This window comes from Diplotaxodon limnothrissa, linkage group LG6 (genome assembly GCF_057381915.1).
Source record: "Diplotaxodon limnothrissa isolate DT_005_m linkage group LG6, D_limnothrissa_male_GT1.1, whole genome shotgun sequence".
NCBI lineage: Eukaryota > Metazoa > Chordata > Actinopteri > Cichliformes > Cichlidae > Diplotaxodon > Diplotaxodon limnothrissa.
The window spans coordinates 17,685,389-17,710,355 of NC_140601.1; the positions used below are offsets into that span (position 1 = coordinate 17,685,389).

Here is a 24,967-nt window from a genome sequence, read left to right on the forward strand (position 1 = left end):
CAGATTAGAAAACTAATCTCAAACCTTTTTCTCTTCTGACACGGAGAATTATCCCCGTTTGAGGATTGACACCGATTAATGACATTCTGGGGGAGATTATATGATCCTGTGAACTACAGGTTATGAAACAACTCACAACCAAAATAAATGCATTCAGACAGGCCTTTCTGAATGTAATAAAATGTGTGCAACAATCTACGGAGTAATCAAAAGGCTGAAATTGAAGAGAAAACCATGTGTTTGATTCTGGTAGAAGCACTTAGGGCTCCCCCTATTGGAGAGCCACACAAAAATATGTAAATTAAACTAACATCGAGCTTCTCTGCGCCTCAATAACTGGGTGAAGGGTATTCTGTCCGAGCATGTTTCATTATCTGAGCTCTATGTCAACTCGGAAAAGCTTCCAATAGCCACAAATTACCCCATCATCTAGTATGATGCATGTTTTTGCCAGAACACTTACTCAAGAAAGCAAAAAAAGGTTTTCAATGCACACGTATAAACCACCCTCACCAAAAACAAGAATACCTGCAGAAGAAAAGAGCATCACATCTCCCCTAATTGAGACTCTTATTCGATCCAGATGAAACTCTTCTGTCAGACATAGTACAGTACGTGCACTTCTGTTCCAGCAGAGAAGTACCAAATAATAATTTAGGAAGCGAAACACAAAACCTCTAACAGTAATAAAGCGCCCCGTTCCAAAAAAGACTCGCAAACACATTTTTTGCTGCACTAGCACATTTCGAGTAATTATGCACCACATAGGTAGGTAAACAACAAGGTGCTGTGAGCAGCTTACTGATGTCATGTCACCTCAGATTTCATTTCGTGCTGTCACTTGTTACCTGGCGCTGCCTACAGTGCTTAGGTTTTAGTGAATATAGTTGTGGACTGCGAATTGCAAAACAGTTGTATAGAAAATGTTGCACTCGCAGGATGAATCCAATGTGAAGAGTCAACGCAGTTAACGTGTGTACAATCAAAAAAAGTCAATAGAATACAATAGAAGGATATTCCCATAAACACTTATACAGTCTATAGAGTGCACTCCACTAGGCATATGATAGATTATAAAGTCTGTGTGTTACCTTTTCATGGTGTTCAATGAGGATTTCCACCACAATGTTTTGGAACTTAAGGTCCATGATGGCGGCGACAGTCTCCTCCTGTGGCCTCATTAATGTGGGTCCAAACACCACGCCCAGGTTGGCCACGGTCATCAGATTCTGCTTGCTGTGTGCCGCCACGCTGGGGAAAATAACCACTCACATTATAGCCGCAAAATTTCAACTAAACAACTTAACTTCACAAAGACAGGGTAGTCCAAGAATAAAAAAGGGCAGAGCTCCAGTAGCGTAACTGTAATGGGTCATTATTTCCCCCTCCCCCAAAAAAAGTTACATAAGCAGATGAGAAAGGGAATCCAAAAATAATGTTAAATAAAGGCTTAGTCGCTGGCTGAAAAACAGCCCTTGAACACAAGACAAGTTTTTTCTACCCTTCAAAACTGGAGGTGGTAAACCACCCAGATCTGGATGCACTCATCTTCCAGCTCATTAAATTAGTAGATGGTGGCCTATGCAACAGCTAGTTCAAAGACATTTTTAAACCCAATGTAAAATAATGAATTTGATGCCAGCAACAAATCCCAAAAAGTTAGGACAGGGCCAATGCTTATTGCTGCACTCCAGCATCTCTCCTGTGACTGGTAACTGAGGAGACCAACTGCTGTAGTTTTAAAAGCCAAACGTTTCTCGCTTGAGATAGGGTTTCAGCTGCGGGGCCTCCTTTGTTATTTGTATTTGTATTTGTAATTTCATTATGACGCCAATCGGCCCTTTCAGACATGCACTCCTTCCCATTAATCTGATGGTGTTTGAACTTGTCAGCTTCGTGTTTGTATGAGCGCCCTGGCCACAGTTGCGATTGCAATCTTACCAACTTGGCGTGTGTGACTTTTACTTATTTTCTCTACAACACAAGTCTAAACTGCATGCAGTCACATTAGCAGATAGAAACACACGATTAAGACTGCAAATCTTGTTCAGCTCACTGAAAGGTTTGAATGTTTGCTGTTGTCATCTAGAATCGCCATTCCTTATTCAGTAAAGGGGCAGCTGAAGCACACACAGGCCCGAAAACACAGGGACACTGCTTCTAGTGACAGTGACAGATGGAACTAAAGAGTGAAGTTACACTACTCTAGTGTCACTGTTGACAATGCTTGTGGGCACAAGGGCAACAAGTCTTGAAGCACATTATGCACAGTATGCATGCGTATGCTGTCTCTTTTTGTCATTCTTACATTTCTCAATTAACCCAGGGGGAATACTAATGCAAACATGACCCAGTATCCATGTACTGTACAATGTTTTCCATGTCAGGAAAGGACTCATGGATGACTCGTCAATGTAGGATTGTAGGTAGAACCAGTTTAGCATCCTTTCATTTTGGACTATGCCACAGAGTGTGGTTTAGCAAAATCTGTGCACATCTTTTTAATAATTATGGTGCCTTCACAGATGAAAATCACCCTTGCTATATGCATTAATGTAACCCCATGCCATTACAGATTCTGGTTGTGACTCCTAAAAGTAATTACTAATTTCAGATGCCCAAATTCTCTGCAATTTTAGTTTGAGAATTTTTAAAACTGCTGCCGAAATATTTGCTCCTGTAGTCTTTCAGAGCATAGCAGCGGTTAACACATTCACCTTACATCCAAAAGACCCCTGGTTTGAGATGGGCAAGAGACACGAAGCTAGTCTAAAAGAAGGGTGGCTTGTTCATGAACTCCTAGTGCTGGTAAATGTGAGGATAAGGGTATTTCATGTAAAATGTGTGCCAAATCAAATATGCAGATACATTTGCTGTGCTGATCCTTTGGGAGCAGAAATAAGGGAGCAGCTGAAAGTACCGCGGAGTCTTTTCCTCTGACTCAGTGGCATTCACAATCACATTACTGATCAGTTCTGTTTGTTTGTTTTTTAACTTTAAACAACATCCCTTTTATTGTTTTGTCACTTGTTGATGGCATTAGAGTCAAGCATATATTTTTTTAAAAATCACACTTTCGAGTTTTACTTTTACTTTAGTAATTGTGAAAGACATTAGCCAAACTGACACCTTGCAGCACTGTATGATGCTTTGTGTCATATGAAATGTATATAAAACGCTTAAAAAACACTACAATTAAGTTTAATTACTATGAACTTTCTATTAATATTTTTGTTCACATATAATTATTCTGGGGGATTTTTTTCAGATTTTCTTTTCAAAAGCACACAACATGGCCATTGATTAAGCTTTCTCTTTGTGTTCTGAATGTATTAATCTCTTCATCATATTGCCAACGCTGACATGTAAAGAGGCCAGGGGATGGATCCACCTTACCAAAGGATATTTACATTGAGGAAAGACTGGAGTTTTATTTAATGTCACCTACATCCATTCCAAAACTGGGAGTTCAATAGGTACAACTATATTAAGTGGTCAAGAAAAAGAAAAGTTGAAAAAACCTTTATTTGAAGAAAAAGTTATACGGACAGGTGAAGAGATTTCATACTCCAAATATGATGATATGCAGTGCAGCTGCAGAGAGACAGTTTAAATAGCTTCAAAGGATGCCTTTGAAGACAAAAACATTGGTGACAACTCACATTTATAACATCTCTGAAACCATTTCAGATAGGAGTGTGAAATTCTGGCTTTGCTTCCTTCCCCTGCAGGACATGCACACACGCCAACTTCAGAAAAATATTCGAGTCTCTCCAGTCTGGAGAATTTCACGCTGGATAATCCAAATTCAATTTCAATAGCGCTGCCTTTTTACCACAGCCTGATTCTGCAGCGGGTTTCTATGAAATAAGATCCACCAGACTTTCACTGCCTCAGGGAAGAGGGATTATTTACTTATCTTCAATTTGCTCATATTTAGTTTATAAAAAGCTTGCTGAGGTAAAACCTTGTAATGTTAGCTAACATTATTTCTTAAAATCTTTCTTCCTATCTAATCTCGCAAATGGAATGATGCACAATAGTGGTCCGTCCAGGGGTGTATACAGTAATCTCAAGAGAGGGCTTAATTTGAGTGGTCTATTTCATTTCGTTTCGCCCGTGGGCTGCAAAACAGCATGATGAACAGGTACGGCAGGCTACTCAATCCTCCCTCGACAACTTTAAATATACAACAAAATGACCTTAGAAAAAGAAAAAGAAAAGAAAAAAGAATCGAGACGCTAGTGGCATCAATTTTCTTACCCAGCAGTCACTGAGTAGACAGAGAAGAGATGGAGTGACAGCAGGGAAGGGGGAGTGAAAAGAGTGGGAGTGAGGGAGAGAGAGAGAGAAAAAGCATGTGGAGTGAGAATAAGGAGACAGACAGGAAGAGCAGAAAGAGAGAACTGAGAGAGAGAGAGAGAGAGAGAGAGAGAGAGAGGGGGTGGAGATTGGCTGAACTATGACCAAGGAACTATGAACACTCACTTGGCCAGATGCTTCATAAGCAGCCCGAGGACTTGTCGATTCCTCTCCGGTAGTTTGTGGACCAGGCAGTGGACGGCTTGGATGCGAGACTCGGGACTACCGCCCTCTGTTCAAATGCAGAAACAGCCGTGTACTCATATTAAACTACAAGGAATTCTCTGTGCTCCTCGCATGGCAAGGAGCCAGCACAGCTCAGATGGTACACTGTACAGTAGGAAATTTAAATAGATGATGAAAAATTCGAGCTCTATGTTACTTCAAAAAGGCCTAAAAGTATTTATCGGAAGTCTGGGAATGTTTTAAAATGAGCAAAAGTTGGTGGACCTTTAAGCGTGCAACAATCAGAGGCTATCCCTCTCAAGTGTATGGGATTAAGCATTAGAGGAAAATACATCCCAGTTCAAATAAATGAAGAAGAGGTGTGATGGTGATATACGGTCTGAAGCCTCCCAGAATTTGGCAGCAGGGACCACTATGCTGGCGGAGAAGATAGCTTTACGTTACTGTCGCTACCGTATAAAGGGTTGTGTTAAAACCCCCAAGATCATCTCTTAAACACTTCCTCACACATGGGCATCTGACCGCCCACACGCTAACACACACAGGCACACAAAATATCATTACTATGGGAACGACAAGGATTTAAACATGGCAAAAGCTTCTTATGGATGCTGTCATCCATCAAAAAAAATATTCATTGCTAATCCATTTTCCCCCCTCGTTATGAGGGCATTGCGAGCGCCTGATAAAAATGTCAACCTGATCCAATTATAGCACTTGTTGTAATAAGATTCAAGTTTGGCTTGATTTAAAACATTTCATACAGAAATTATGTTATGTGGGCAGAAAAAAAACCCTATTTTTTCCCTTCTTTTTTTTTCCTCTTCAAGGTCACTGGATGATTTTGATCCAGGATCTTTAATGGCTTTTTTGGCCACAAATTTAGTCCCATGTTAAACAGGTAGCGATTATATGGAGATTGGAATAAGCTCATCTGCAATGAAAAGACAAATGCAACTAAGCCAAAGGGAGCTGAAAGCCTCTTTGGTAGGGTTAGAATCAAGAACAAATGCACTGAGTGCTGCGAGTAACACACTGATACCACGCAGGAAGACATAAAAAGGCGATAATTAGCAATCAAGACACGCACACACCACACAATAGCTTTCAGACATAAGAAAGGTGACCACTGTTGCCCAACTTCCCTTAAAAGCACAAAGTTTAAACAAAGTTAGTAAAATTTAATTTAAAAGTGTTTTTACTGTGTCTCACTTCACTGCTCCTTTTCAATAACCCCCCGAAGAAGAACTAAGTAATGAACTCAGCTGCTTCAATTGATAAAATGCCCATTTCGCACTGATACGGCACATACATACACTTCTGTTTGCGTATGGTCTGCGCTCAGATGAAGAGCTGGTACATGAGGCGGTAGAACTTACTTGCGGGGCTAATGAACTCTTTGTAAAGTTCATAGGTCATCAGCGGCTCAGGAAGGCTCCTTCGCAGAGATAGTGAGAGAAAGAGAGACGGGTTGGGGGGCGGTGGGAGGGAGAAGGAGAGTTAAAGTGAGCAAGAGGGACAGAAATAGCTGGCACACTGTTTTATAGGGTCTGCACACAGCAATGATTAATGTGGCCAGGCCAGGAGATGGAATTAGACGGTGCACGCGTTGAGATAACCAAGTTCATCTGAAGGTACTTTCACACTGCAGCTGGACAGTGGCCAAAGCTACTTAGCCTCAGAGGAAACTGAGGAGATTGAGGCCGTTTTACTTCAGCAGGTCATGGAAGTAAAAGACAAATTAGAAAAACACTGTGTTGATTTAATATAGCACGTCAATAATGATAAGGGTACGGTAACTAAAATGCTGAGGTAAAACTTCTCAACTAAGTAATGTCCCAGAGTCCACAGTCCTCTCCATCAGTCTGCTTTTTGGAAGTGGTCAGTCCACACAAGTTTAACCCCCCTGACTAGGTTCATCATTTACATCCTAATTACATAGCAGTGACTGTTTGAAGACCTCCATAGTGACAAAATAAAACAAGTAATCGAAACCCCCCACCCCAAAAAACGGTATTAGTTTCTTTTTAGTATTTTTAATATGCATAAAAGAAAGCAGGCAAATTCCCAACTTTAAATGCAAATTTTCCTCCAATCAAGCAACAAGCAAAGCCAACTCAATTTGTTGCAACAGCATGTCGACAAAATCAGATTGGCATTTAAAATTATACCGCTTCATCTTCTTGCAGCCAAACTACATTTTTAATCTCTGAACTTCACCCACACTCGCTGCCAACCTGGAAGGAGTTATTGACTGTGGAACATGCATATCATGAGCATTATGAGTTCGCAAGGAGTTAATTATACAAAGGCACTCTGCATAATTAAATCTGTAGCCATTTTATAAAATAAAGCATCGACGCTGGATGCAGTGTTTCGCATTCAAGCAAGCGGAAAGGACCGCATTCATCAAAGGAGTTGTCGTGGGGGTCAGAAATAGACTTGCTTGGATGCACAACAGCACAGTTTGACGGTTTATAAGATGAAAAAATATAATTACCTACTAAGGTGTGTGCGTGTCTTTCACATTAAAACATCACACTAATCCTTACCTCAGATAAAGCTTCAGTGCACTTGTTATTGTCTTAACATCCCAGTCTTCGCTGGCTGACAAATCCACTTCGTCGCTCTTCTCATCTATAAGAATCACAAACTTAGCATCACTGCAATTACTCACTGACTGAGGTATTCGCACCGAGGCGCCAATTAACTACCCTGTTCATATTATGCACAACAAATATGTGATTTAAATATGTAACTTGTAATTAGCCATATGAGGATAAAAAGCATTCCTGCTAGCCTTCGGGGGTCGCGTTTCGCCCCAGAGGATATGGAAGGAAGTTGCAGCATCTGTAGAGGGCTGCTGGCTTTATACTCATTACAAGTTTAATTAATCCCTTACTACTTCACTGACTCCACAGGGACTCCAAGGGTGTGTTGTGCTGAAAATTTGCGGGGGTGGGGTAGGGGGGGCTTTAGTCACACCGTAAGTAGCCTCTGATGAACTACAGAGGAAGTGCAATGTGTCAGTGAAGTGTTTGGAGTCTGACACATGTACAGCTTAGGGTCTTAGCCACCACACAGACTTTAGCTTCACGGGTGTTAGGTGGTCTGTTAATAGGAAATCTATTTATTTTTTATTTGATCTATCCACTGCAGGCAAGAGGACCGCGTGTCTCTCCGTCTGCATAATCCACAAAATTGCCTGTCCAGTGTCAACTTCTGAAAGCAAACGTTTTTAGGAAGCATGTGTAGCCAGGTGTGTCTCCACATGTGAGACTGATGGAGTTTGCAGAGGTGCTGTAGTCTTGCAAAAACAGGCCTGATTTGGCCAGGTCGGTGTATGCACAAACACAGCTGGAGCAGTTGGAGGAGCACTGATTGCAAAACTGTTAACGACACAGCATCCACCGAGGTTCAGTTCTATATTATTTTCTTTTGTGTTAGCAACAATAAAGACTAGGCAACCAACACCGTGCTGTGTGGGGACTTAATAAGCACAGCGGCAGAGTGACATAACACCAGCAGAAAAACTTTTCATCATACAGAAAATATTAAGAAGGGAAAAGTTTGTTAAATAAAAATAGGGAATTTACTCTCCTTCCCAGACTTTCAAATTTGAGGATAAGCTGATTGAAAGCCTGGACCAGTATGAAAGTAAGCCTATTCATGAGATAAGTAAATACCACATCCTGACCCAAACCCGAACAAACAAGTGATGTGCAGAAATTGGAAATGAAGCGATGGTTGTGTGACGTATGTGCTGTAAGGATGTTCAGTGGCACTAAAATGTAAAGACTAAGATGTGCAACTGATGCCAACTGGAAAAAGAAGAAGGGAGGAAGCAAATGCTGTTCAGGATTAAGATGAAGCAACAACCACATGCAGCACCTGTCAGTGTTTGCTTCCTGCGTGACTGATTTGTTCTTTTATTCTCAAACAACCAGCTCACAGGTAATTCTTCCAAAGTGCCTGACCCACGGTTAACCACTTACCCGTAACTCTATCTCGGTCGATTTAGGAAACGCCTATATCCCCACCTTTCCTGAAAGGTCTCAAACCAAAAATAGCCGACATTCAAACTAGAAAGGAGTCGTAGGTTATAATTTTTCTCTCAAGATTTTTCATTTATTAATTTTCTATAAATTATACAGTCAAAAAAGCACCTCATTAGCCTCACATTTTAATAACAGTTCCTTCTTACTTCAGGTGTGGCTATTCAGAGCAGCTATTGCATGAGTTTATTTTTGCGCTGTGCACACTCACACTGCAAAATGTCCTAACCGCCTGCTTGGTTCATCTAGTGACAGATGACTCTTCTTTATCATCTGGGTTTTTTGGGCACAAAGAGGCCACAGTGTGCCTGGCGGGTCAGTATTCAAGCGATACCATTTAACCAATGAAGGTGCACCATAAACCTTTTCAGCATCTGTTCAGGTCTAATTCAGTGTTTAACAACTTTTGCTTTGAACTGTAAAATATTAAATGCCTGACTTTGCTCCTTGGAAATGTGCATTCATTAAATTTACCTATGCAATTACATCTGGAGGACCAAAACCTCCAATTCAGCAGCTATTATGACCATATCGCCACCGACACCACACGCTGCCCTGCCCGTTCTGTCTGAACCACAGACAGGTCAGAGAGGGAACGGAGCTCACTTTTACAGGTTTCTTCCTGTTATATTGTTGTCTGTCATTCAATAGGTGCCGCTCTCTTTGTTTGTACTGTAATATGATGGGAGAATTTTGTATCACTTTGTCCTCTCAGATTGGACCGTGGCCATGTTGGTGGGTGAGAGATGAAAAGGAGGAGGTGTGGGAGGATCCAAAGTCTTTCTTCAGGGTTTAAAGCTTGTTTCACCCACTCACTGTGAACTGTTGTATGCAAGAAATGTTTGTGAATGTGTCTGTGGAGAAGTAACACACAACTGCTGTCATACATATTAGTCATTTCAGGGATAAAATACGAGTTGCGTTTAGATAGAAATATTTAGGCACAGATTAAATCGTTATTTTTCTTTAAATGAGTAACATGCAGATTCTCAAGACTAGTGATGGAAGTTTTCTATACTTTAAGGCTTTAAAGAAACTTCCGTAGCAGAGCATTAATGGAGTCTACCGCATGAGTCGGCGGGCTGGAAGGCTGCAAGGTTTTGGAGAGGAAGCTGAGACAGGCTGGCGGCTGCCTGAGTTTGTTGTCATTCTGAACACAGAGCTGAAAGTGAGCTGGTGTCTGCTGGAGACAGCAGGAAACCAGAGAGCAGACAGGGAGCAATGGAAAGGACAGAGGACAAGTTCTATAGAAAGGGAGTTGAGTGAAAGGGATTCGAGACGAGTAAGAGGCATAAAGGTAATTGAGAAAGGCAACTGACAGACTAAGCCATCTGCGAGCACACAAGAGGCCATCCTACTGGCGTGTTAATGAAGGAAAAGCCAAAAAGCAGAAGAATGTGAATAGGATGGACCTCGTTGGGTTGTCTCGGGGGGCTTAAAACTGAATGAAAGCGAAGCCAAGCTACACACTGGCACTTGTTGCACTTCAGAGAGCCACGGGTACCAGTGGGCTGAGTCACGGGATGATTTCCAATCGCTATCTTTTTAATATCACCCCTAACAGACACATCCAGACACATCCATTACATCAGCATATTCAACTAACTAGGGGCGACCTAATTTCACAGAGATAGTGCGGTGGCATTAAATTAAAATTTGTAACTTTATTCAGTCCTTACTTAAAAAACTAAAAATCTATGTGAGAAAAAGAAGAGAATGAAGAACTTACCAATCATTAATGAGAGGAGCTTCTGGACCTTGGAGCTTACCCCCACAACCCTATACAGGCCTTGGTCATTAATGCCTAGAATATAACAATAATAAAAATAATACACCTCTACTTGCATATTACTTACAATACAATAATGACAATTATTGAAATAATATATTTGCAGCATGATTTCAATTTTAACCAAGTTCATTATGAGGTAACAACATGCATAAAAATATCAGTTTTTAGAGGATCTTTTTATGAAGAGGTGGCCAGATAAGAGCAAATAAGTAAGAATAATGCCGTGAAAAGGCAGTTGCATGTCTTCAGTACAAGGTGCCTGCAGGTGATGCTGGGAAGTCTTTTGCCTTTTCAATACTGGAGAAAGTCTGCCCCCTTGTGTACAGATAAAGGCTTGCATGCATGTTACCTACTATTATTACTATCCACCAACACTGAAATTTATCCTGCAATTTTCCATATGCTAGCATCAGATATTTACATTATTAAATATATTTATAGCTCACCTCTTTTCTCTATTGCACTGATGGAATTCTTCACAAAACTGAAACCAACGTCATCCAACTGAGCGTCGACTACAGGTAGGGAAAAAATGAAGACGAAAAAAAACACCGATGCTTATAAAATTGTGATATCACATAATTTTACAGATTCAGTGTCTGGCACAGCTGGATCCTTACTTCCACGTTCTTTAGAATAAGTCCTCATAAGATAATGTCCGACCTGTTAAAGTAACAACCACAAAACACAGACGTAGAGTTTTAAAGTTTACGCAATATATTTTTGGGGAGTTCTAAGTATATGTTGGTGTAAAGCTACATGTATTTGCTCTCTACAAGATGGCAGTTAAAGAGAATGTATTAAAACTCCATGAGTGAGTGGTAGATGATGACATTGTGAAAGCTGACTCACAGGCTCCTTCCCACCCATGGCTTGCATCCAAAACTTGTGGTCATCCTCAGACAGAGCCTGCACTGTAAGCACCGTTCCTGGCCTGGGAGAGAGCCATACCACACTTGTATTAGGAAAAGCATCAGAGGTATAGTTTTGTAAAATATTAAGGAGTGCATGAAATGTATTTGCAAAAAAGCAAAAAAAAAAACCACCCTCTGCCACATACATCTTAGATTGGTTGTACTACAAAGAAGAGGCCAGCTGGTTTTATGACACTTCCAATCATGTAGGAACAAATGGGTATCAAGTTACTCATTACAGGGCGAACAGATGTGTGCACTGACATTTCCATTCTAAATTTAAGGTATTGCTCTTCTATTAATACTACAGAAAAGGGGCGGCGCAGGGTTAAGTTCTGTGACAAAACGGGATATATATTACAGCATGATGCGTGAGGGCGGTCCTCCAAAACAACCCCTGCAGTGCTGCCCTCGGCTATCCAAAACATAGCAACAAACACCAAGTGTGTGTGTGGAGCTAAGCCCTTTAGCAAAACAGATCTATGTGCTCTGTGAACAGTCTGTGGACAACATTTACATTGTGTTCAAGCAAAAGTCATCCAGCAGGCAATAACAAATAATGTGTCACCAGTAATCCAAATTAAACGACAAGTTTAATACAAGCAAGATTTTATCACAGTGTGTTTGAGAACATAGTAAGTGACAATATACCGATCTGTTATATCGAGGTCTAAACAGAACCTCCGGTCCAACACATCTGTCGTTTTCCGGACACAGGATTTGAGTGTGATGGACTCTGTTTCCCCCTGGAACAAAAAAACATCAAAATATGGTTGGTTATTTAAAAAAGAAAATGCATGACAAAATGAACGTTGTAATGGAAAGTAAAAGACTGAACAGAGTCTGATTTTTTTTTAGTGTGCGGCACTTCCACTCACAATCTTTCCTCCTGATCGGTGGTCAAAAGTCACCATGTGCAGGATCTTTTGCTCTTTAACAAATGTGCAGTAACGCTTGACCCAACTTGAACCAAAAGGAGGTGGCCCTAGATGAAACACAAATATTAACAACATACTGTAAACATTTCATGTGGTTTAAGTCATAACAAGCCCTTTTGGGCTCTGCTGCAACACGCTAACACACAATTGACAGTTCCAGTGTGGTTCTCCCCGGATAACGCTCGCAGTTTTCGCAATGTCCTTTTTAGCGAGCGAGTGACAAAAAAATACGCAGCAGTAAGCAAATTCAGTTAAAACATCTACAGTGTCAGCAACAAGTGCAACTTCAGGAACTTATCCTGTGTTTCAACTTTCTGTGTCACGCTACAGCAACGTTGCTGCTGATTTACATAAAAATATCTGATATATCACCTCCATTTACACATTTGATTAGCAGCAACAACAAAAAATCCCCTTCTAATAAGGAAGAGTTATATTTGTGCTTTTTTTTGTCGCTCAGAGTTTGGCTGCCTGCTGCGCTTTATTAACTAAAATGTTATACACATACTATTACATGATCACAAACAAGTCTTACGTTTTTCTTGTACATAGAGGTAGCCTTCAAAACTGATGGGACTCGTCTGTCTGTACTCTTGCGGTGCCTCTCTGATCCTCTTCATCAGCTCGTTTACTTCCGACCGAGTGCCCTCAAATCGATTCCTTGTCTAAGAGGGAGAGGAAGCAAGCGCACACTCCAGGAAGTCACTTTCGGCCGCTTGGTAGGGATGGCCTCCAGAGGCCTCATTAAGTCACAGCTTGTATTTTTATGGCTTCCATAAAACACCTTCAACTTTTTGAAATTAGCTGCTAATTTACAGTATATAAATGTAAAGGTAAGAATGAAACTGTGTCCTGCAGGATAGGAGAAATCGAAACAACAGAGGTGTGACCTGAAGCGGTAAAGAAAACAAAACATATTTTTCTCAGGAGTTGATGGCCAAATGAAGATAAACAGACAAGTAAATACTAGATCGGAACATGAAGAGGCCTTTTTCCCTATTTAGTGACCAAAAAGTTAAAATTTAATCTTCTGTTTTCTACACTTAAGACCTTTCTTCTGTTCCTCTCAAAGTGCAAGGGAAATGACATATATAAACATTTGCTATCATGGTAACAATTAGGCAAAAAAAAGTATTATTTACATTTTGAATATTAATCTGCAGCTCTCGTTTATAATGGTCAAAGTCCTTGGCGAGCTCAAAGCCCTGGTGATAAAAGGTGAAGACTGTCTGAAAGAAGGCCAGCATCTACAAGGAAAACACATGAGACGAAGAAAAAGACCAGAGATAAAAGGTCAGCAAGTAAAAGAGAAACTTGCAAACTATATCCACATAATGACAGGATACGATGGAATTGTTTAGTAACTTTTAGTCAGGCAAAAACTTGTGACGGTGTAGGACTTCACATATTGCCTTTTTGTTTTAATACGGAAGGGGTTTGGGATTTCTGTCATAAAGCAATACTGTTATGACCATCTGTATCTGACATTAAGTGTCGGGATCTGTAATTTTCCATAGTGGTTTTAGCTGTAACAAATCTACTAATCTGAGTCAGTATTAAAGTTACAGATTTCGTTTCCCAAGAAAGTAGATCCTTACTTACAAATATTTTCACATCTATTAGAAGGTAGGCACAGTTTGTACAAGGGGAAATTTCAAAGACACCAACTCGATTTAGTGTGGGGTTGTTGAAAATGCACCCCTAGAAATAGAGCTCTACCTTTTAATCCATCATTTCTTACTGTAAATCAGGCTAATCCCATGTACTGTATACACTAGCACATCGGTTTTGTTTTAAGACATTCATTGTGGTATGAATGAAACACCGCGCCAGTGCTTTTATGCCATTTTAGGTCAGTTACTCACCGGTTCCACACACTCAAACTTCTTTCTCTCTTGGATCTCCTGCAGTTTACACACGTAGTCCAGCGACTCCTCCTGAAAGTGCCTCCTCATGATTTCCACCTGCGTGTCTGCCTGGAGAGGTGGAGAACACACCCCATCATAATTATAGTTACAGGCAGAAGCGCGGAAGCAAAGAAGAAACATCACAATTTTAGTTTTTTTGGTGCAATTTGGGACATTGAGGTCTACCTTGGTATGGCTTTAAATTGGTATAGAAGACATACTGAAGTTAGTAAATCAAAATCTGACACCAATGTTTAGCTAATTTCTACCACCCCCACCAAAAAAAACAGGTTTGCTGTGTGATCAACCTCCATTTCTTGTCTCTTTGGACAAAGAAAAGCCACACACGCTAAAACTTTGACAGGAAAGAGACGAAAACTGAAAGAAGTGCAGGGATCCGTCTTCAAGGACGGCAAAAGCAGTACAAGTCAAAGCGAACTTAAATGTCATTCAGACCATACAAAGACTGCACAGGACACCACGGCTTCCTTCCTTGTAGCTTAATGTGCAAACTGTTGATAAAGTGAGAAACACAATCTTTCTGATATCTATCTATCTGGCCATTATCACTGCTTCTTGTGCTTTGCAAGCCAGAGCTAACCCCACTGACTGATGGTGAGAAAAGACACACCAGTATTCACATCTACGGAACAAGGGGCGACACTGAACTCTAACCTACCAGTAGGGAATTTGAACAAAGAAAAGATCTACTTATTTCATTTCTGTGATTATTAGTATTTGAAAAATGCCCAGAAGTATCATAACCATCCAGGAACTACAAAGCAGCAAGGCTTGAATACTAGAAATACATTTTAAGTGCCATAGAGTATGCATATTTTCACACTACAGCAAGTTTGTTTCAATATTGTCAAGTAAACATCCAGCTCTGATTACTACAGATACCAAAGTTCTCACTTGTAGTTCACACACCAGGTTTATATTTAGTATAAACTGTTCACTGAGTTGTCCTAACAGCTGATGGAGTTCATGACCCTTGTAGCAAGGAATGAAATATGGGGTCTATTTATACAAGTCTGCTAAAAATCAGTATTGGTGCCACAGACTCTTGTCTTATAAGAGTCCCAAAGAATACAAAACCCCGCAGTCGTGATGTTAACAGTTCTAACCACCCCCTGGTTGGTGGATCTAACGTACGGGCAAGCTTTACAGGGTTTCATCACAAAACACAAAAAAACATTGTTTTGTAAAAGGTGGCTCAGTTCGTCGTAACTCAAAAAATGTCAGCTTGTGGTAGTGCAGCGGGGATTGATCCACAAACTGCAGCAGCCACGGTCAACCTCAGAGGTGCAGTACAAAAGAGCACACATTTCCTTTTCAAACAAGCCAGGAAAACTATTGCTGCAAGGCATGCCAGTGGAAACCCAAAGCAGTCGACCAGGTTTTGCAGCCTCATGGCACCGAACGATAAAGCCAGAACCGGAATTCAGACACTAAACAAAACATCTGCTTGAATAATCTTACTGTCATAATAAATTCATATCATGTACGTCACACAGAGCGGTCAGGCAATGATAAAGATACCTCTTGCAGTTGCGGCTCTTTCTTCTTTGATGACATATTTAGAAGCTTTTCCAAAGAACTGTAGTATTTCTCTGTTTCCTTTTCATATCTCTTTCTTTCCGCCTTAACAAAATACAGGGGGGAAAAAAGCAGTAAAATTAAAGGAGAAGAAATACTTCCTTATTTTTGGGAATTAAAGTAAGAAGCTGTATGTGTAGTAAAATCCATTAAACATTAACTACAGAAACTACAAATGCATTTTTTTATAGTTATTAAGGGCATCAAGCCTACAAAAACCAGACTGTTTAAGGGAAATAGATTTTGGAATGAGAGGCCCTTACCCTTAATGCACCAAGCTGCTCTTTCCTGAACTTCTCCAGAGGTTTCATTAAGGTTTCTGTGATGTTCCTCATCTACGGAGAATAAATGCCTTCATTAGTGCTCATTTCAGTGACATGCTTCATTAATAAAACTTTTACTTACTTACTTACTCACGACATTCAAAACTTTCCAGTCTTAACGAACGAGCGGCTCTCTGTAGTTACTTGCCACTACTCTTGCCACTTGTACCATGTTGCATAATCCATCCTTTCATTTTAATAATGCTGCCATGCTTTTCAGACATTTGCACATTGCAAAACAATGACAAGAACATGTGCAATTTTTATCTGTTACTGTCCTTCCTTGGTGACACATTATCTGGCCCATATTTACATACTTGAACTGCCACATGAAAAAACTGTGGACTACCACCTGGAGCATATTTGGCTTTGCACCAGTTGTTGTCTATTAGCATGCCAGCAAGGTAAACAGACAAAGTATAAGGCCACACTCGGCAGCTTCTCTGCTCAATGGTAAATGGCCTGCATTTGTATAGCGCTTTTCTAGTCCATAGGACCCCAAAGCGCTTTACACTACATTCAGTCATTCACCCATTCACACACTGGCGATAGCAAGCTACATTGTAGCCACAGCTGCCCTGGGGCACACTGACAGAGGCGAGGCTGCCGGACACAGGCGCCACCGGGCCCTCTGACCACCACCAGTAGGCAAACACAGGGTTAGTATCTTGCCCAAGGATATTTGGCATGCAGCCAGGAGGCAGCCTGGGATCGAACCACCGACCTTCTGATTAGTGGCTGACCTGCTCTGCCACCTGAGCTACAGCCACCCCATCTCAAAGTGAGTCAAGATCACATTGAACTGTAAGTGTAAACATTGGGACTTCATTCCCAGCTCATCCTCTGCCAATCCTCCCCCCAAAAAAACCCAACCCAAAACATAAATAAGTATTAAAAAAAAAAACTGTACTGCAATCATTCTCAGCCAAGATGGCTGTAACTTTATATAAACAGTATCAATAGAATCTTTGTGGAGATTTAAAGCTGAAGCTCCATTGTGGCTTCTTAAAAGTTGATAATATGCCAACATTTGAGCGGCTCAATGTTTCGTTTTTTACCTCTAAACAATACTAATTACTAAAAAAAAACTTTTGTCTTCCAGTAGTGCATTATTAAAGTTACTGTACGTAACGTCTTTACTCCAGAGTTTCTTCTGTGCTGAGAACAAAGCATGTCTGTACTTGTTTGGCCATAGTACTTTTCCTTACGCTGCATGGTGATGTCATCGCACTTTACTCTGAGGATTCCTGCGCTAAGTCTGTGCTTACGGTCTGAGCATGATGCTGTAATAGGCATCTCCGCAAGCTACTGATGATGGGTTCACTCCCTAACCCCAGACAGGCATTACAAGAAGATGGCTGGAAAGTCTGCATCTGCATTGTAAGAATGCTTCAAACGAGTAGCACTGACAAGTGTATCAATTCACTATTAGATGGGATTTTTGTGGTTATACTGGCAGCTATAATATTGCTACCTGTGGCAGAATAGCTTTATGGCAATATACGGTCATAAACACTTGCATTGTTGTGGATCTTGTTGGTGGTAGCGCTTTATTTGATCTGGCTTGGTACTTAAAGTTTGGGTGTGTGATGAGTGTTGTGCGTAATGTAGTTATGGACTCTTGCTCTCTCTGTAGCCACGCCCAGGCGTGTCTAAGGGCATGTGACAGTGACCCTTAGACAGCCAGAAGGGGAGGATATGTGCAAACGCTAACAATATTGCAACAACAGCTGGAGAATATGCTACAAGTATCCTACATTATGAGCACTAGACAGACACACACACACACACACACACACACACACACACACACAAAAGGTACAGCGGGCTTTCAATTAGGTTCTAACGGGTCACTCTCACCATCAGCTCTCTTTGGTCTTCAAGGTTTTTGAGGAATGCTGAGAACTCTTGCAAAGACTCATCTGAAGAAAAAACAAAAAATAACACATACAGGGTTAAAGATATTAGAATTATCAGTTGCACTCGTCTAACAGCACGTGTTGGCAAAAAACATATGGTTAGCGCCTTCAATATGAGGTGGTTAGCCCACACTTACCAATACATTTCTCATCATCGGTCTTTGCATCGCCAATGTACTCAAACTGAAACTCTCCCAGGCACTGGGCGAACTTGCGCTGTGCCATCCCAAGCTCTACAAGGAAATGTCAAAAACATAGTAAACATCAGCCTCATTGTATTAAAAAGGGATTTTACAATATAAATCATAACACACTACAACTGTGTGTCATCCTGGGCACCACCTGTGGAAAAGTGACATAATAAAGATAGTCTTGAAAAGTAGGTCTGCTGCACTTAGCTGTTAACCACAGTGCAAACATCCTGTCTGTCTACATCCTGTTGCACATCAAACCCTCGTGCACCAGCAGTGCAGGTACCACTGCTTCACATTTGCCACAAAACAGGGCAAACTATATTTAGCAAGTCACACAATACACGAGTAAATGCTTTGATGCTAACAATGTGATGCTTAAAAGCTAGACAGCTGTGAAGCCAATACATCTAAATTAATATACACAAATTACAATATCGATTTCCCAAATGCAATGCAGTATTATATTTTCCTTTCCTAAATAATAACATTACATGAACCCCAAAACTTGGAAAATAAAATAAAATGTTTGGTTTCTACAGCACTTTGGCAATGCTTTTTACTGCCTGACTAAAGGCAGGTGACTAGATTACTGGAAACTTAAAATCATCACACATACAACAGGACAGCACAGCAGTTAACACTACTGCATCACAGTGAGTGCAAAGGAAGCAAAATTGGCCAGAGGTGTGAATGTCAGCATGAATGGCTGTCTTTCTTCCTGTGTTAGCACTGCAATGGACTGGCAACTGTTCCAGGGTGTAACTTGCTTCTCACCCTAAGACAGCTGGGATGGGTTCCAATTAGGGCTGCTCAATTAATCGAATTTTAATCACGATTACGATCTGGGCTTTCAACGATCATTAAAAATGACTGAGCCGATTATTAGCCCCTCCCTAATTTATCCGCGACACCTTAAAGGCCGGTCCGTGAAAATATTGTCGGGCATAAACCGGTCCGTGGCGCAAAAAAGGTTGGAGACCGCTGATTAAGAGGACCCGAGGGAAGCTCGGAAAGCTAAGCAGAAGTTATTTGGAGAGTGACTGCCGTTGGTTGAAAAGAGAGTTTAAAAAAAAAACTTCAGTGGTGTTGCACACTATTTTATATTATTTTTTTAAAGTCATTGTTAACCCTTTAAAGCCGGTCAGAGCAGCACGCTCCGTTTTGCGTAACTATTTTTAAATCCCTGTAGAACCTGAACCGTGTAAGCTAGCGCAATAATTTGTTTTGCATATGAAACCGGAGGAGTTGTACTTACATCTGATGCCATCAGCTTGTCCTCGGTCACGGTTTCGTTCCACATATAGCTTTGCAAAAATTGCATAAAAAGCGCTTGCATGAACAAAAACATAATATTCCAGAAACACGCTTTGCCGTTCCTATCAGCTGTTCGTAACACTTCCCACAGTGAAATGATGCACATGCTGTTTTCTTTGCAAATTTGCATCATAGGATTGTTTTTTGTTTTTCCTGCAGTATATAAAAATTGCTGTATCTCCAAAATAAAACTATGAAGACACTCAAAATAAATTTCCTGTGGTGGGAAACTATTTTTTGCAACTTTGTGGTATTTAAAGTTTTGAGGGATAAGCCTCTTAAATTTCTCCAAGTAGAAATATATGTAAACAAAACAAAAGCGATTTTCAATTTTTTTTTGTAGTTTATTGCACTTTTTTGCAATTTATGTAATTACTATGCACTTAATGCATACATATTATTAAAATATGGGCTATAACAGTTGTATTGATGTATAGCAACTTGAAATGCTCCCACAAATGGCACTACAGCATGTAAAAAAAATAATATAAGCTCTGGTGGACTTGGTTCTATAGTAGGTCTTAAAGGGTTAAATAAATATCGTCAAATAATCGTGATCTCAATTTCAGTGAAAATAATCGTGATTATCATTTTTGCCATAATCGAGCAGCCCTAGTTCCAATATGGATGGAAGGACGGATGGATAGTAATCTGCCCCAACATACCCTAAAAACATCATGAAGCATTCCTCAATCAACACCAAACTTAAGCAATGCAGATAACTTAAAAAAAAAAAAAAAAAAAAAGTCTTTCACACTGTTATTTGGATTCCTGGCTTGCTTGTGGCTCAGCTATTAAAAGGTTAACACTTTCAACCTCGACTTTATTCGTTTTCTTTATCTGAAACCCACTGCTGGTCACTCTACACTCTAAAGGTGTTAAATCTGTACCGTCCCAAAGCACACGAGGCACATTAAAACCAAAACACCTGTGGTTTGGGTCCTCTGGCCAGTTGACGTGGAACTAGGGGAAGTTTAAAGGATCTTCCAGACAATGGGGCAGCTTCTTATTATAGTATTGTTTTTGCTCTAAGTAGTTTTTCATATAGCATTTGGAGGAAATGCTTTATTTTCTTGTGAGATCATTGTTGATGTAAGAGAAAAGTATAAACAGAAAGTGAAGCATCTAAAATGCATACAAGCAGAACTTGCACAATCACTTTATTCCTCTTTAGCAAAAATACTATAATAAAAATAAATAAAACAAGGATTCATGACTTGTTTGTGGCAAATGACAGATCATTGCCTGACCCCTGAACAACTGCAAGACACAGAACAGAATAACGTCACACCGTGAAGATTGAAGTGAGCTTTAGGCTACGTTCACACTGCAGGCGAAAGCGCATCAAATCCAATTTTTTTGACCCTATGCGACCCATATGCGATCATGGTATGACATCCGATATTTTCAAATCCGATCTGGGTCACTTTCATATGTGGCACTGAATCCGATACATATCCGATGTTTTAAAAACATCGGATATGTATCGGATATATAAAACAGCAATAAGGATAATTATTAGGTTATTTACATTATTATGTAAATAAAATAACTTAAAGCAAAAATTGGGAAACGTAAAGTCCGAAGTCTTTATATTAAGGGCCATCAGTCAAACAATATTGTTTGCTCTGGGTCTAAACAGAGCGCGTTGTGTGTGACGTCTTCTTTTGCGCATGCCGGCCGCTTTGAGGGTTCACACTAGAGCGCCTTTGCTGTCGCATTTTATTTGTAGTGTGAACAAGCAGACAAAAAAATTGGATTTGATCAAAAAAAATCGGAATTGAGCATTAAGACCTGCAGTCATCCTTTTCTGTATATATAAATAGGACACTGCACAAGTTTCATTAAGAGATGCAAACACAGAACAGCGGTGGAGTATCAAAGACTGACTCCTCTTTAAAGGTTGTAGTCTTTTATTTTATAAAGCCAGAAGAAACGAGAGGGAGGTGTGCTCGGGATTCCTTATTATTGTCAGGAAAGAATCACTCAAGTTTCTGTAAGACTTTATTAGGCAAATATTCATAGAAGACAAATGATGTCATAAACTTGCTTGAATCACACCAAATACACGTGCAGCTCATTTTCCTAATGTGCTTGTACTATAATGAAAACTTCATTCTGTCTCAGAGGTGACTTCTACCTGAAGGAAACACATCCTGGTGAATGATGTGTGTGAGTGCTCTAAATATGGGTTAAAAAAGGTATTATTTTCAAAATAAAGGTATAGCAAATATAAGCCTACCAGGTCATTATTTTGGAAGCAAACACATCTAAGCTATAGGTTGGAATTATTTTTATTTTTTTTTGAAGGGACCGTAAATCTAGCAGGAATCTAAACCACACCGACAGCAAGAATTCAGCTCAGCAAGTCCATAAAAGGTGACTCTGGTCAGCCTGCTCTCATCCTTAATTGGCAGAACATGGAATGACTACAAGCAACAGAGGCAGGACATATTTGCTACCCACTTTGATAATAGATAATTTATTGAGTAATACACAGTACTGCATAACATCCAATGCTTCTCTTTGGATCTGGCCTCTTGTAAACCTTACGCAATATCTTCTGATGTGAAGACCTGGCACTGCTGTTTAGTCAGTCCACGAGAGGGACAGTGAGATTCAGCTGCGTAACCAATTAGTCAGAAATTTCCCCCAAATGCTATTGAGGAGTCCTTCACCGTAATGCTGTACATGCTAAATGTGATTTGTCGTTGGCGTGCTGAAATCAGCAAGGCCTTCGGTGAAAACGGCATCTTCTGAACTGCAGCATATATAGATGTAAAAAATTATTTCATATACATCATTACAGGGCCCAGACGAGGTTTCCAGATCTTTCGTGTAAAGATTTTGATTTCACATGGTGGAGTTTTAACTTTTTGCAGATGGTTGGAAGATGGGCTCAACATGAAATACATTTCTGGAAAGTTTAGCTAACTAGTGAGCAACTTGGAGTGAGGATACCAATTGATACTGCACCATGGTCACGTACTCTGCAGACAGTCCTGAAAGTACTGAAAGCAGAAAGTGTTCACAGATTCTTAGTTACAAGCATCTTTTCTGCCTCATTTTTTTGTGAAAAGGTTCTCATATTAATGTGTAACAGTAAATCTAAATGCTGATATAGCTGTGAGATTTCCCAGATTTATTGAAACTTCTTAATAATGAGATACACTTACTATTACTTAATTATTGTAATTTCTAAACTGTTTAACCAGAATGAAGCAGTCCCTCACCACAGACAGACCACACAACATCAAGTTGATGCAACTGGCTGCATCGTAGGGTTACAAGGCATCTAAATCACACCTAAGTGGATGGGTGTTTCCTCCGTTTTCTAATGTCTTTAAGTTACCTTTTTTGAATGGAGCCGTTACCAGAAAACAGTTTTATCAGCATGGAAACCCTTTAAAAGATAACCCCCGTCCCAATGCATTTATCCCCATTTGATGACTTCAACAAAATGTTTGCAATATGAGTCTCTGTGCTTTGAAGCAGCCGTGCTGAAGGAACACAAGGAAAACAAGTATTGCCAATTAAATCCTTGCTCAAAACCTTTTATAGAAAAGCAGTGTTATTGGAGTGCATTGCTTCTTTTCATTCCCAAAGTTGTGCTTTTTATTGCTCACTCCCCTCTGTTGCTTTTGGCATTGCTTGTTTGTTATCAATGTTCGACATAACTTTCCCCCCCATATTTTAAACTTACAAAGTTTGTGTTGGTCAGTGTTATATGCTGTCATCTTTAGTAGTAGTATTAGAATGTAAGGTTTTAAAAGCATAGCTCATTACCAACCTTTCATTAAGGTATTTACTTGATAGGTAATGAGTGACCTTTATGGAGTCCTTGGTCACCTGCAGGTCTCAACTTATCCAGAAACATATAAATGTAGAGTGGAAAGTTCAACTCCTGAATGACACAGTAAAAAGATGTTGTGACAACATTACACTGAACACTGCCACACCTTAAAGCCTCAACACACTACATTGTACCTGACGTAAGGTCAGAATCACATGTCACTAAAAATCAATGCCATTCAAGCAATTACTGTTATACTGCAGAGTGTAATGTGCATGCTGTAATACACAGGTTTTCTACAGAGTTTTTTTTGTGTGCAGTGTTTAAGTTGCCTCAGGGATTCAGTTCTCAGTGAGGCACTCGCTTCTCTGCTTTTCCAGATTTAAACAACTTACACAATAAGTTTCCAACAGAGTTGGGATGATTCATAATTACAAAACTAATGATGTATAAAATACAAAAACAGGGTGCAGTAATTTTAAAAAAAAAAATTACAAAGACTTTCTGTTCTTGAAAGTTACATTTAGCCTAAAAACAGACAAAAAGCTGTTTGCAACTTTTTATGCCCACAACTTTTTTAGAAATTCAATATCTTCTTGTTGTACTATTTACAGGGTGAAAGGTGAAATTACAGAGTTCCAGATGTTTTGGGTTGTAGCCTGTTTTTGTACTGTTAGAGAAAGATCATGGGGGGAAAAAGACACAGGTCTTTTGTATTTTACTTTATTAGGATATGAAACATCTTTTGTGTATTAAAAAAAAAGGTAATACAGGGCTAACAACACTGTGGATAATTAATATGCACTCCAGAACACTGATGTCAACAGACAGATTTGCATGGTTTTTATTAGAGCCACATGTGCAGTGCAGGTCGCACCCATCTGCAATCTGATTACATAGGCTGCAAGCATGTTTAACACACTTCAGGGTGGACAGTTCAGGCCAAGCTGTGGACTTCATTACATAAAACACAAAGAATGAATGTTATCCAGTTACATGAAGCTCCAGCAATAATCAACACCAGGCAACACTCAAATAAGGGGAAAAAGCAAAAAAAAAAAAAAAAACCGGCATTGTTTTCCTGTACAGTTTCAACAGCATAGATTAATTGGATACAATCATTCCAGTGATAAACAACGTGTCAGATGAAAGGTCTGCAGAAGAGATTGAAACGATATTTCTTTCCTTCAGGACAGCAACTATCACATACCACACACACTAGGGCATGCAAGAGTCCAAGGCAAAAGCTTCGTCTGCTTTTTGCCTTTTAAAGCAAGGCATTTCAGAGCAAACCTGGGAACTGTCAAACTTGGCTAGTTTCTCCGCAGAACACCAGAGACCCTACTCTTCTGGATTTACAGTGAGAGTCATACAGACCCCACCTTACTTGTATCTGATATCACAGGCTATGCTGTTCTATAAGCGGAAAGCAAAGGAAAATAAGTGGCCAGCTATGTGACATTAGCACTGGCATGCCCATTCAGGAAGAAAAGACAAACAAAATGTGAAGGGTAGTGAATTAAAGGACTCTGGTTATTGTAGAGTGTCACCGATCAAAGGGCAAGACTACTTAAAAAAAGAAAAAGAAAGAAAGAAAGAGCAAAACGAGTGAAGAATCTTTAATAGAAACCTCTGGAAAAAATATTTTAAAGCCAAAGATGGTGGTTGTCC

General features: G+C 40.0%; 1 protein-coding gene across 2 annotated transcripts in view; it reads right to left on the minus strand.

Moving 5' to 3' along the window:
* arhgap10 (Rho GTPase activating protein 10) overlaps nucleotides 1–24,967 on the minus strand; it is a 52,612-nt gene that overhangs the window by 17,066 nt on the left and 10,579 nt on the right. For both annotated transcript variants that reach the window (XM_085356885.1, XM_085356884.1), the window contains exons 2-18: nucleotides 18,133–18,228; nucleotides 17,937–17,998; nucleotides 16,017–16,088; nucleotides 15,697–15,798; nucleotides 14,113–14,223; nucleotides 13,390–13,494; nucleotides 12,783–12,912; nucleotides 12,188–12,294; nucleotides 11,961–12,055; nucleotides 11,248–11,329; nucleotides 11,016–11,058; nucleotides 10,842–10,910; nucleotides 10,333–10,407; nucleotides 7,101–7,185; nucleotides 5,928–5,986; nucleotides 4,489–4,594; nucleotides 1,092–1,251 (exon numbers count right to left, since the gene is read on the minus strand). In XM_085356885.1, the coding sequence (XP_085213011.1) occupies nucleotides 1,092–1,251; nucleotides 4,489–4,594; nucleotides 5,928–5,986; nucleotides 7,101–7,185; nucleotides 10,333–10,407; nucleotides 10,842–10,910; nucleotides 11,016–11,058; nucleotides 11,248–11,329; nucleotides 11,961–12,055; nucleotides 12,188–12,294; nucleotides 12,783–12,912; nucleotides 13,390–13,494; nucleotides 14,113–14,223; nucleotides 15,697–15,798; nucleotides 16,017–16,088; nucleotides 17,937–17,998; nucleotides 18,133–18,228 (1,559 nt within the window). The remainder of the gene's footprint in view (nucleotides 1–1,091; nucleotides 1,252–4,488; nucleotides 4,595–5,927; nucleotides 5,987–7,100; nucleotides 7,186–10,332; nucleotides 10,408–10,841; nucleotides 10,911–11,015; nucleotides 11,059–11,247; nucleotides 11,330–11,960; nucleotides 12,056–12,187; nucleotides 12,295–12,782; nucleotides 12,913–13,389; nucleotides 13,495–14,112; nucleotides 14,224–15,696; nucleotides 15,799–16,016; nucleotides 16,089–17,936; nucleotides 17,999–18,132; nucleotides 18,229–24,967) is intronic.